This window comes from Ictalurus punctatus, chromosome 5 (assembly GCF_001660625.3).
Source record: "Ictalurus punctatus breed USDA103 chromosome 5, Coco_2.0, whole genome shotgun sequence".
NCBI classification, from domain to species: Eukaryota; Metazoa; Chordata; class Actinopteri; order Siluriformes; family Ictaluridae; genus Ictalurus; species Ictalurus punctatus.
Genome location: NC_030420.2, coordinates 33,794,203 through 33,808,313, shown reverse-complemented (window position 1 = coordinate 33,808,313; position 14,111 = coordinate 33,794,203). Strand labels below are relative to the sequence as shown.

Below are 14,111 nucleotides of genomic sequence, written 5' to 3'. Positions count from 1 at the left end.
TAATAAAAAAATATATATATATATATATATATATATATATAACGTACATTTATTTTATTTATTTATGTTATGTTATTTTATTTATGTATTTATTTATTTATTTATTTATTTAACTTGATTTATCTCTGAACGCAGTTTGCAGCTGGCATGTTCGTGATGTTGGTTATGGCCCCGCCCCGCGCGCTGGCGATTGGTGCGTTTGGCTCCACCGCTGCGATCTGATTGGTGGATGGAGCTGTCAGTCAGAGAGCAGCGCGCTGTTTCGGGCTTTCTGCAGCTCCGGTGTTGCGACAGCGTGAGTGTGTGAGTGTGTGAGTTCGTGAGCGTGTGTGTTGGGGTAGAGGATGAGGCTGAGGATGAGGACGCGCAGAGGAACGCTGTTAATGTGTTAGAAAAGATGATGAGGAGCCCGACATCAGCTGCTCAACACTGCACACCGCGGAGACGCTCACCTTCTACAGGTACGTGAACACTCCACACCACCCAGAACCACTCCACACCACCCAGAACCACTCAACACCACCCAGAACCACTCCACACCACCCAGAACCACTCAACACCACCCAGAACCACTCCACACCACCCAGAACCACTCAACACCACCCAGAACCACTGTGACGGGCTGTCAATCCCAGAAGCTTAGATATCCAACACTACTGCTGAACTGAACACTGCGAGCCTTAATTCCACACTAATTCCACACACACTGTGGGATCATTCATTAATACAACACTGGTGAGTCCGTGAATGCTGCAGGTCTCAGATCAGTGCTGATCAGATAACTCAGCACTGTAAATGCTAATTCCACTGATAATTAAATGAAGACTGTAGTATTTAAATAAACGTTTATAATTAATCTAACACTACAGGTTACATTAATTATAAACATTTATTCAAGGCGTGTGGTGTTAGATTAATTATAAACATTTATTTAACACTACACGTCTTAAATAAACGTTTATAAATAACCTAAATAAATATTTATAATTAACCTAAATAAATGTTTTTAATTAACCTAAAGAAACGTTTTTAAGTAACCTAAATAAATGTTTTTAATTAACGTAAATAAATGTTTTTAATTAACGTAAATAAATGTTTTTAATTAACGTAAATAAATGTTTATAATTAACCTAAAGAAACGTTTTTAAGTAACCTAAATAAATGTTTTTAATTAACGTAAATAAATGTTTATAATTAACCTAAATAAATGTTTATAATTAACCTAAATAAATGTTTATAATTAACCTAAATAAATGTTTATAATTAACCTAAATAAATGTTTATAATTAACCTAAATAAATATTTATAATTAACCTAAATAAATGTTTATAAGTAACCTAAATAAATGTTTATAATTAACCTAAATAAATGTTTATAATTAACCTAAATAAATGTTTATAATTAACCTGCATAAACGTGTGTAATTAACCTAACGTTACACGTCTTAAATAAACGTGTGTAATTAACCCGACGTTACACGTCTTAAATAAACGTGTGTAATTAACCTAACGTTACACGTCTTAAATAAACGTGTGTAATTAACCCGACGTTACACGTCTTAAATAAACGTGTGTAATTAACCTAACGTTACACGTCTTAAATAAACGTGTGTAATTAACCTAACGTTACACGTCTTAAATAAACGTGTGTAATTAACCTAACGTCACACGTCTTAAATAAACGTGTGTAATTAACCCGACGTTACACGTCTTAAATAAACGTGTGTAATTAACCCGACGTTACACGTCTTAAATAAACGTGTGTAATTAACCCGACGTTACACGTCTTAAATAAACGTGTATAATTAACCTGACGTTACACGTCTTAAATAAACGTGTGTAATTAACCTAACGTTACACGTCTTAAATAAACGTGTGTAATTAACCTAACGTTACACGTCTTAAATAAACGTGTGTAATTAACCCGACGTTACACGTCTTAAATAAACGTGTGTAATTAACCTAACGTTACACGTCTTAAATAAACGTGTGTAATTAACCCGACGTTACACGTCTTAAATAAACGTGTGTAATTAACCTAACGTTACACGTCTTAAATAAACGTGTGTAATTAACCTAACGTTACACGTCTTAAATAAACGTGTGTAATTAACCTAACGTCACACGTCTTAAATAAACGTGTGTAATTAACCCGACGTTACACGTCTTAAATAAACGTGTGTAATTAACCCGACGTTACACGTCTTAAATAAACGTGTGTAATTAACCCGACGTTACACGTCTTAAATAAACGTGTATAATTAACCTGACGTTACACGTCTTAAATAAACGTGTATAATTAACCTAACGTTACACGTCTTAAATAAACGTGTGTAATTAACCCGACGTTACACGTCTTAAATAAACGTGTGTAATTAACCTGACGTCACACGTCTTAAATAAACGTGTGTAATGAACCCAACACTGCGGGCGTTAATTCAGTACTCTAAAGATGAGAGGAATTCTTCTCGTGTTAATTAATCGAATGACATGAACGTCACCTGCAGACGTTGATTCAGCTGTGAGTGTTACCCGAACGCCGGACGAGCGCCGCAGGGACACGCGGCCTGTAATAAAACGACCCGAAGGGGAACATTTGTGTGTGTTCAGCGGACGGGATCAAATGCCGCGTGAATTAAACCCGCACGCGGCACTACGACAGTTCATTTAGCCCTGAAGGTGTTGATTCAAAAGCAGCGACGAGCGGAACACTGTAGGCGTTCAGTCGGAGCTGGTAAAAATGAAATCAGTTCTGCGGTGGTACTAATCATCGACGTGTTCATGATCAACAGGGTCTGATTTTCATTCAGTTCAGTGTAGTTTATTAACCGAGCGCTGCAGGAGTGAACTGAACACTACATGAAACTCTTCACTGGATACTCTACAGGTCAAAACACTCGTATCAGGCGCTACCACAGCAGACTTCATGTACAGGCGTCCGTCGTATTCGCATTCTCATCCTCATCCGGCCGCCGCGGGACTGCGCGCGTTCAGTAGAGTTCACCGCGCTGTGAGTGAACGCTGCAGGGGTTAAACGCACGCTGAGCGCTGTAATTAAACGCCGCACAGGTCCGTTTAAAAGCCGTAGGTGTTAAGTAGAGCTGTCGGTTCAGGGTCGAGAACGGAGAAGGAAATGGGTGTCAATGTCATTAAAACGTGTCTGCGAGCGGTTCGACGTTTACACGCTCCTCTTCGGAGCTCTGCCGTCGTGTACGATTAGGTCTGTTGTTCAGATGAAAGAGGTTCAGTGTACGGAAACCTGCGTGAAGAAAGGAAGGAAGGAAGGAAGAAAGGTCGAGGGGGTGGGGGACGACGAGCTCTTCGCTCTTCGCGCTTCGCTCTGGAGCGTCCGGTACATGATTTCTTTCCCCTCTCCTCCTGGGCAGGTACGAGGAAGAATCCGTGGTGAGGTGTTATGCGCTGAGGGTTCGAACATGCACACGGGAAAATCGGAAGTGCGCATCCGCTCGAAGTGCGCCGCGCTCTTGGGAATGCTCGGTCACCATCACGGGTTTGCCGACGTCGCCGATCTCACGGATCTGTGCTGGAAACAGGACGAGCGCGTGGAGCGCCTACAGGACGCCGACTTCCTCCGTGCGAAAACGGCGGCGGCCCAGGAGAAGGCGCAGCCGATTAAATCTCACACGGCGAGCTTCTGCATGGCTCCAGGACAAGGACAAGGTAGGGGGGGTGTTTGTGTGTGTGTGTGTGTGTGTGTGTGTGTGTGTGTGAGGGGGGGGGGGCTCGATAGGAAGGCTGGAGAAAATGTGGTTGAAATTATTCATGGGTGTTCCGACGGTTCATGAGAGTGACGGGATGCTGTGATTGCGAATGACGGCAGGTGTTATGATGTATATCGGTATAAAATGACACGTTTACGTCTACCACGACAGGCCACGCCGCTACGTTTATTCACCACCCGCGTTGCCAGCTTTGAGCCGTGAGCAGATCCGGTAGCGTGACGTGTTAAAAGTGCCGTGTTGGTGCTTATTTCTTTTTTATTTCTGTTTTTGCTCCAGCGTTGATGTGGCTGTGCGGTGTGAGTGTGATGTTAAACCTCACCGGTGAAGTCAGAGTTTGTGGTTAAATGCCGGAGGAAAACTAACCGCGTGTTCAGCCGGTTCACGAGGAGATTGACCGCGAGCGGTCTACGCGCGTGACTCCCGAGAGCCGAGGTTCACGACTCGCCGCATCGGTACGGCAGACCCCGAGAACGTTCGGTCGCTAATCGTCATCGCGACGTCGTCTTGCGTCGAGCGGACGCCACGCGGAGTCCGCGGTCTGAGGAGGTGCGGGATGTTTATCACTGCGGGATCGCTCGCTTCGGGGACGGAGAGAAAGTTCACCCGGATTTCTCAGGGAAACAAACGCGAGCGCTGACCCGTCATGTGACTCGAGCCTCAGTCTGAGCGGCACGACGATTTTCTTTTTTTTTAAAAGATCTATCGTTCTCGTTCTCACGACAGCTTCCTGTAAGATTCTCCTCGGCCGCGGTACAGGTGCTCGTGCTACGAGGCTCGTCGAACCCGCTCGGAAACACCCGGAACACGCCGCGCTCGCGTCGCGTCGGAAAAGAGCGCGTTTCTCCGAGGTGAACGCGCACGGGCGCCGCCGCGATCGCAGGCTACGATACGCGACGATAAAGTTCACGCCGGCTTCGTGGAGCGCTGAAAAACATTTTTGAAATAAAACGAAACACACCCGAGGCGCGTTCTAGTAGAGTTAACGTAAATAAAAAATAAAAAAAACTCGCTGCGTTAATGCAGTTCGTTAAGAAAAGGTACGCCGCCATCTTGCGCCGACCGAGAACTGACTTGAACGCACCCGATGTCGTATTTACGAACTTCCCTGGAGGACTGGAACGCACCACAGATTTCAGACCGAGAAAATCGTTAATACTCCCCGAACCCGGACCCTGTTTCTGCTGTCAGTGCCTTTTACTATCTCCATATAAAAGATGCTAAAGTACTCAAGTATTATTATTATTATTATTATTATTATTATTATTATTATTCAAGAATTCTTATTGTTTTAAAACTCGACCATGATTGGTTGACAGGAACTCAGTGTTGTTGTTGTTATGACATCAATATCCGTGGTTAAAGACCGGCCTGTATCCAAACACACACACACACACACACACACACTCGTTGTCATCTGGAATGTCTGGGATTTGTCAGGATGATCACTCCTAGCGATCGGCAGAGAGATCATTTAGACCCTGACGCCTTCTCTGATCTGTCGAGAGTCTCAAAGGCCCGTAATGAAATAACGATAAACAAATGATGTATTGTGGATCCGGACTTTAAGCAAACACTAAACCCCAGTCACGAACCGCTGAGCTGAACCAGTCCCGTCCGGGTAGGAACATCGCTCGGCGGCGTGTTTACCTAAGACGACGCTGCGAATATCTGCCTTACGAAAGGCGGAGGCTCCGTGCCAGACGCCTCGAACGCTCGGAATATTTGCGGCTTTAAATCACTTTTCATCCAGTAATAAACCACGTTCCGCTGACAGCGCCGCATTAGTTATTGGACATCACTGGACATCCGTGCTAATTGGATGCAGCGGGTTGTTTGTGCAGCCAAAGGCAGACGTCACTTTCTGGAAAGCGTGTATACGCGGGAGACGCGCCAGAGAACCTTCGACCTTCAGCTCCAGCTGCCGCCAAGGTGCTTTTTCTTTTCTAAAATAACGCGACGCTGACGGTTTCGTTCGGACACGAGCGCAGATTGCGACATCGTTCTGCAGAGAGAGAGAGAGAGAGAGAGAGAGAGAGAGAGAGAGAGAGAGAGAGACCTCGCCATCTGCCATGGGCTTTCATAACTCCAAACTAATCCGCCGAACACGATTATAGGATTGACTCCTATGAGCAGGACTCATGCGACACAAGGCTGCTTCAGATTTATTATACAGAACTCGGCGTCTTTCAGAAGACAGATGTTCTTCTGATGTTTTGGAAGTGCTCACAGTAACTAGAAAGCAAAAGCGAACCGGTCCAGCGGCGCTCTCGCCGCGCTCGCCACGCTCGCCGCGCTCGCCACGCTCGCCGCGCTTCCTGTTACGTCTCTTCCTTCGTTCAGATCTCGGTTCTCTCCAGTCGATCAGTTGATCCTGCTCAGGGATGTGTGTGAAATGAGTTGTGAAAGCGTGTGTGTGTGTGTGTGTGTGTGTTTAAGATCTTTGATAGAAAAAAGAAAACTATAAATATGACCGTAAATAAGTATGCGTCCTGGAATGGAGAGAGAGAGAGCGAGAGAGAGAGAGATTTAAAGAATTGCGTAGGCTCGGTTAATAACAACCGAGCGTATTTTTCCCAAACCCTGATGCTGATGTGTGTCCTGAGTGGATGTCGTGTTTACATGATGGTGGTGTGTGAGTGTGTGAGTGTGTGTGTGTGCGCGCAGTGAAGGAGGGCGTTGTGTGTAATTACCCTCGCTTCCCGAACTTATCATTACGCTAATGGGACTCTCCTCTCCGCAGTCGTCCCGTCGCACAATAGAGACTCGCAAGGTCTGATTGGGACTTTTTTTGCTGCCAAACTCGAACCACATGTGCGCGAATGCGCCTCGGCATTTACGAGCTCCGATCCCACAGCCACGTTCTCGGGCCCTTCGCGGGCAAAATGAATAATCTCATTGTCTTTCGCTCTCTGAGACACTCGGCGAAGGCTGGAAACTGGCAGCAGGCTGGCGGACGTGAAAGAAAAAAAGAAAAAAGGAGCGAGGTTTACACGCCTGAAAGTGTGTAAGCAGCGTTAATGCGGAGCGAAGAGACGCTTCGAGCGAACGGAAAAACTCGCCGGAAAACTAAATGCGTCACGGTGCGATACACGGACGCGACGCCACGTCCATTATAACGTCGGTTACGCTCCTCTGACGCCTGTCCCGGAGAGTTTTATTCCTTTTATTAAAGACTGACATGGCGTGCTTTTATTATCCATTTATAGTTACATTTAACGTTATGAAATAACCATGAAACTACATGTTACCTGTTCTCGCTTGCGTTCTAGCAGCTATAAACAGTCCCGTCCCGTCCCCCCCGTCCCGTCCCGTCCGTCCCCCGTCCCCCCTTGAAGATGTCAGAAAAGTTACTGACACAAAAGCCATCCATCCATCCATCCATTTTCTACACCGCTTATCCTACCGGGTCGTGGGGAACCTGGAGCTTATCCCAGGAGGCATCGGGCACAAGGCATCACACACACATTCACACACCACGGACACTTTGGACGCGCCATTCGGCCCACCGTGCATGTGTTTGGACTGGGGGAAGAAACCCCCGCGGCACCTCGGCCGAGAACGTGCAAACTCCGCACACACTCGGCGGCAACCGAACCCCCGACCCTGGCGGCGTGAGGCGAACGTGCTAACCGCTAATCTTTCTGTCAGTGCTACATAAATGTCTCTTTGGAGAAATCTTCATCGTATAAAAGATATATATTTTTAAAAATCAGTTCATAGGGAGTATCCGCCGTGAAGCCCCGGTGAACGAGCTGTTACTATAGAAACCGTAACGAGGTATCCCAGAATGAGTGCATTAACATAACGCTGGAGACTCCTTCCACAAATGACGGAGAAACGTCCGTGTAAGCGATTATGATTGCACACGTCGTTTTGTTACATCTATTATTATTATTATTATTATTATTATTATTATTATTATTAATCATATCAGACGTCCACTGTACAATTCCCTGTGATTGATTAATTGATTGATTGGTTAATTGATTGATTGACAGTAGCACAGGAACCTCACGTCACCGACACACTGTGCGTTTGACAGGAAACGAGCATCGCGGCCCGTACCCGTTAGATTATTATTATTATTTCCGTAGCACATGTAACTGTAGCTGTAACGCAGGTCTCTGGAGCTTCGCGCTGACGAAACCGTTCCGTTTCCGCTCCATCGGGTGCGTTTACAGAAAACAGCAGAAGGAGAAAGTGTAAAGTGAACGTGTTTAGCGTAATCAAGTGGGTATCGTACTCCCGGAGGTCGGTCCGATCCGGGTGTTCGCTGAGCCGTGGTGGTTTTACCCGCCGTGTTCCTCCCATGTGTTCGGTCGTAACTGGTGTGTCGTGCTGTTGGCTTCTCGTTCCGGTGTATAACAGCTACATATGTTACTATAATTACGCAGTGAGTGAGAAAACGTGCGGATTTGGCCGGCTATCAGGCGCGTTCGTCTGGATTTTCACAGCGAGAGGAAACAGATTTCAGGATACGTGACAGGTTTCTAAATCTCCGCGTATACGTTTTGCGCCTGAACAACGCAGAGCTGTTTTTCATCAAAACACCAAAAGGCCCGATGTCTCGGGTGTGAAACGGAACGAACGGCGTGAACGCGTGGAGAAATCACACAGCCCGTCGAGATGGATTTTACTCAGGACCGTATATACACACTACCGGTCAAAAGTTTGTGGACACCCGACCGAACCGTTTCTCGTGATGTTGAGAAGCTGTCGATCTGAAGGTGTGCGATTGAACGTGTGAAACCGGTGTCGCGGGCAAAAATATGACCGTGCCGACGTGTCCGTTCCTTTCAAACGCCGAGAATACGTTTCGGCAAATTCCAGGCGAAAAGGGCGTCGACTTTGACGACGCTAAAATATTAAATTATTTTGATTTATTTAGGATTATTTTTTATCACAACATAATTCCCATAGTTCCATTTGTGTTACTCCAGAGTTTTGATGACTTTATTATTATTATAAAATGTGGAGAGAATAAAAATAAAGAACGAGTGCGTAAACTTTTGAGCGGTAGTGTAGGTGACTGAATGTAAAGCTTTCTTTATATTAGTCTCGGTCAGATTAATAATGGTACCGGGAATATAGATGGATTCCAACGATCACGATGGAGCTCAGGTCGGACGATCCTGTCGGAAATCGCGGTCTACAGCGTTAGGACGGACAAAAATAAATCGCGTTGTATCTTGTGCGTCTTTTTTTTGTTTGATTGTCTGTTTTGTATCCTCGATGAAGCTTAATAACCTGCTGTCTGAGTAAATATTATTTAAATTAGCGGTATCGATCGGGTCCGTTTCCGTTGGGAGCGGCCGAGAAGGGTCCTCTGTCGTTATACAGCACAAGAGCGGCCTCTAGAGGCGAAATAAAAACTCACTCACATTTTGTTGTGTTATTTGAAGTGTTTTTTTTTTTGGTTCGTCATGGACGTCTCTATTTTTATTTGTTATTTGGAGTGCTACTTTTTTGTTTAGTCTTTATGTATATCTTTTATTTATTTAATTTAAAACGGTACATTTTCAAGGTCCACTCAGTACTGTTTACTCTTGTAATAAAGTTTAGAGATCTTTTACTTTGAGTGTTAAGTTTTCATTCAATATTGGGGTTGGTTAATCGCTTATCGACAGGTAGGTACCGCCTGACTTAGTTATCGGTATCGCTAAAATCCACTGTCGGCCGACGTCTAATTTAAATATTATAATGAGCTTAGTTACACCTAATAACTCATTACATGTTCATTTTATTATTCATTCTGTAAGCATTCCTGAGCTTTTTACCGAGTAATTAAGCAATAAAACCTGACTAAACTCTAAAGCTAGCCATCTCCTAACCAGCTTCTGGTATTTTTAAACACCGCCCCCCATGGCATGTTGATGACTTTAGTCGAATAGCTAAAGAAGAAGACTCTAGGTACATTTTATTGACCTATTTATTTACCTAGGGTACCTTTATTAAGGGTCCTTGGAAATTTCCCCACTGTAAGTGTCACTCACAGGGTATATTGTAATAATAATAATAATATGTTTAATTTGTATAGCGCCTTTCCAGAGCTGAAGGACGCGTCACAATAAAAGACAGTAAGAGTAGAGTAGACCAGGCAGAATATTGTGTCTGTAGAGGGTCGCTCGGGGGGACGAGGAAGGCTGGTCAGTGTTTTTATTGTAGCTGCAGTTCACCTCACGGTCAGCAGATGTCTCTAAACATTACAAATGAAGTCTTTAAGCGGACTTGCTTTTCATTTTGGTTTAATCCTCCACCTGTCCGTGTGTCTAGGTTTTAAGGTATTAAACGGGGAGGATCGGCTCCTCTGTCCGTTCACGGAACAAAACCCCACGTCCGGAGAATTCGAACGGGTTCTGTGCTCGTGTTCAGTACTCCGAGCTCCGTGCTTTCTGCGTCTACATCCGAATCATACGCATGTTAGTTTGACGCGCAGGCCTAGCGAGGCCGTCCTCTGACCGAGTTGGCTTTGGAACACCGTAAGCCAGTGATTGCATCACTCCGTGAACTGCTTTGAATAGGACGCTTTTGGATTGAGCAATCTGGATTTTGGGATTGTTCTCGTAGCAAACTTCGGACAACAAACATGTGTCGGCTGATCGCCTGCGTTAGGGGTACGAAGGGATGCTTTGTGTATATTTCATTTCAGGCCAAACGTCTCCTTTTAGGTGACTCGTTCTCCCCGACCCCCCCCTCCCTTCTCTATTCATTCCATCTCTCTCTCTCTCTCTCTCTCTCTCTCTCCCTCTCTCTCTCACACACACACACTTTTCTGCCCACTCATTTCTGCGTTGACTTCAGCATGAAGGCATGGATAATTGCGCTGTGTAATGTTTACAGCATGTTCCACTGATTCACAAACTCCCGGCGCTGACTGTGTCGTGGTGTTTCACCAGAGCTGAGTAAGGAGGCACGCGAAGCTCTGTCTTCTAACGAGGAAACCATGCAGCCTCAGTCACAGAATAAACTGGCCGATTGGGGGGGTAGAACGTGTTTAGTCACTCAAGGCATACACACATCTATCGGCCTTTTCCCATCTGTTGACTCAGCAGTGTTTATGGAGTTAAGCTCGGAGCTGCAGACGACGATACGAAGGAAACGTATGAAAACCGGAAGAAAGATGGCCGCATACGCTTTTCCGTAGATTGTGTACTGGAGGGACGAACAGCATGTTCCCCTGAAGACCTTCCTTCTCTTGGTGTTCTGATGATGGTGCTCCTGGAAGAGACCACGCCCGTCAGGATGGATGGATAGAATGTTTTATCATGGGATGAAAGTGACAGTCTGTATAAAGGGGACGTGTGGAACCAAACCGTGGCAGTAAACAAGATAAATTCCCCCACAGTCACTGTTTTTTCCTTTAATCTGTCACTTCTCTGCTGATAGACTGATCAGTAGAGCCAAGGAACTGACGCAGAATCGACAGCCTGACCGTTCTGTGTGTGTGTGTGTGTGTGTGTGTGTGTGTGTGTGTGTGTGTGTGTGTGTGTGGAGTGCAGCCGTTTTTTCTCCTGACTGACACTGGACGGTTTTCTCATTAGAACAGAATGCACGGTTCGCTAAAACAGATAACTCACTGTTTGTTCTAAACACGCCTCATCCTGCACGCATCTTTTCCCACACCATCCCAGCGTGTTCGGATTGAACCTGGAATAATCGGAACACCGCGTCCATAATCCGAGCGTCCGAGCGCTCGCCAAGCGCACCCTCAGCCGAGAAAAATGCGCTCTCGGTGTGATCGAGTGTCGAAATGCGTCTGGAACAGCAGAGGAAGTGCGCGCGCGCAGATTGTGCAAGCTGGCTCCGACAAGATCATCGTAAAAATGTATTTTTAGCTCCGACCTTATCTTGAGAATCGCTCGTAAAACGTTCTCTCCAGCCTCTTTTCCTGTTCTGTTTCTGATGTGATCGTTTATTTATTTATTTATTTATTTATTTTCCGTAAAGGCCTCGGATTCCAGCGGCGTGTGAAATGGCAGCGTGATCTCGTGAGAAGTTCATGACTGGATGTTGTTCAGCTTTATAGTAATGAATAACGGCGTGCTTGTAACCTTCGTTACGAGACGGTTTTTTGTAAATCGGTACGGATTCGCGAACGTTTCGGGCCGCGTTGGAAGAGGGAGCTGCTCTCGTCTCGGCTGCCTCGGTGCCAGCGTGCCACGGCTAACCACGCATGCACACAGCACCAATTACTCATGCATTTTTAGACGGGTGTGTGTGTGTGTGTGTGTGTGTGTGTGTGTGTGTGTGTGTGTGTGTGACTTTTCCTGATTTACATTTAAGCAGTGGCACTTGCTGTTTTTGGACTCGTTCTGCATATTTGGGTTAATCAAAGAAAAGTCCGGCTGTCGTTCCAACGTGCGTCTGCATCGCCCGCTTCCTGCAGTGGTACATTCTGTGTGTGTGTGTGTGTGTGTGTGTGTGTGTGTGTGTTTTCTTACTGCTAAAGGTGACGGATAGTGAGTGTTTTGCAGCAGGCCAGCTGTTTTCCCTCGCTCACTTTCCCCCTAATGAAACACAAACACGCTCGCGCGCCGATGCCAGGCTCCCCGGTGCCCCTTTTATTGCCATCAACTATTATTCTTTTATACCGAGGAATGCCACAGAAATTCCATTACTGTAAATTCAACACAGCACGCAAGCTGAGCAAACCCCGAGCTAAGGGGATAAACGAGGGGAGAGAATGGAGGGAATAAAATAAGGGAAGAGGACAAACGAGGGGACGGGAGGGGAAAAAAAAAACAATAAATGAGAGGAAGGAATAAATGAGGGGAATAAACGTGAGGAGAGAAACGGGAAGGGAGAGAATAAACGAAGAGAGAGGAACCTGAGGAGTCGAGGAGGGAAGAGGATAAATGGGGGGGGCGAGGAATATGTGGGGGGGAGGGAATAAACTGGAGTGAGGAAACAAGTTAGGGAAGGGGATAAATGAGGGGAGAGAAAATCCAGGAGGAAGAAGGGAGAGAATAAATTGAATAAATGAGAGGAAATGAAGGGAATTAATAAGGGAAGACAGTAAGTAAGAGGAGAAAACGAAGGGATGTGTGTATACGGGGAGGGAGGGAGGGAGGGAATAAACTCGAGGAGAGAAACAATGGAATGTGTTAGGAAAGGGAATAAGTGAGGGAAGATAATAAATGAGGGGAGAGAAAGGAAGGAATAAACAAGCAGAGAAAAACAACATGCGGAGAAACCGAGGGATAAATAGGAGGAAGGAAGGAGAGAATAAACGAGAGGAGCGTAAGGAGGGACGGAGAATAAATGAGAGGAGGGAAAGGGGGTGGAAGACACGGGTGTGAATAAACCCGAAGAGAAAAACGGAGGGAATAAATAAGTACGGATGAAGAAGGGGATAATCAGAAGTGCGAAGAAACAGAACTTGACTTTTAATGCTCGAGTTTTTATTCATTTATTCCGTCTTTAAACGTATTTGTACGTGATCGGCGGTCTGTCGTGTAGAATTGTGTAGAGTAACGGACGGTTCTTTATAAGAGGTTCTGTGTGATTTGTTTGGTGACCCGAACCTCATGATGTAGTTCACGTGGAAACACTTCCTGAACTTTCACCTGAGCTTTGTGTGATGATTAGACACGCCTTCTCTCTCCGGCGTACAGTCCACACGTGGTCCGGCTGACCTGCTGCTGGGATTAACAGTGATGTTTAGACTTTAACAGACTGGGTGGAAGGACTCGCTGGGTGCATGTGAACTCTAGCGTTTGGGACAAAGGCTCGGATATGAAACGTTCCAGTTTGTCCTTCTGTATAAACGTTTCTCCTGAGCTGGGACGCTGGATGGTGTGAAGGAGCCCCCGAGCCCCCGGGTGTCGGTAAAGCCGCACTGCTGGACTCTGAGTTAAAGCAGTTAAAGCACTTATTATCCTGAAGAAGGAGTGAAAACGCTCTGCAGCTCTGGATCACTTCGACACCGAGAACTCCACAACCTGCGCTTTTATTAACCGCCGCTAATAAAGTTCATAAACCGCACTATTAGGCTTTATAATGGCTTTTCATAGTGGCTCTGGGGTTTCAGCCAGCCAATCAGAGGAGAGAGAGAGAGACACGGCCCTACGGGGGAGAGAGAGGGAGAGAGAGAGAGGGAGGGGGGGGGAGAGAGAGGGAGAGGGAGAGAGAGAGAGGGAGAGAGAGAGAGGGAGAGAGAGAGAGGGAGGGAGAGAGAGAGAGGGAGAGAGATGGATAAGTGGAGACATTCCGTTTTTCACTAATGAACAAATAAAAAAAAAAACAGACTCAGCAAATTCATTTTTATCATAGTCTTTTCTCCACTCGCTTTCTCTCCTTTCTTTTATTCCCCCATTTTCTCTCTTTTTATTTATTCCCGTTTTTCTTGTTTATTGAATTCTTTTCTTTA

General features: G+C 45.7%; 1 protein-coding gene across 1 annotated transcript in view; it reads left to right on the top strand.

Annotated features, from left to right (window-relative positions):
* The first annotated feature begins 293 nt into the window (after positions 1–293).
* The window catches only part of LOC108265770 (zinc finger protein GLIS1), a 117,279-nt gene continuing 103,461 nt past the window's right edge, over positions 294–14,111 (top strand). Inside the window, exons 1-2 of the mRNA XM_017468445.3 lie at positions 294–461; positions 3,386–3,680. Of these exons, the coding sequence (XP_017323934.1) occupies positions 3,434–3,680 (247 nt within the window). The 5' untranslated portion in view covers positions 294–461; positions 3,386–3,433. The remainder of the gene's footprint in view (positions 462–3,385; positions 3,681–14,111) is intronic.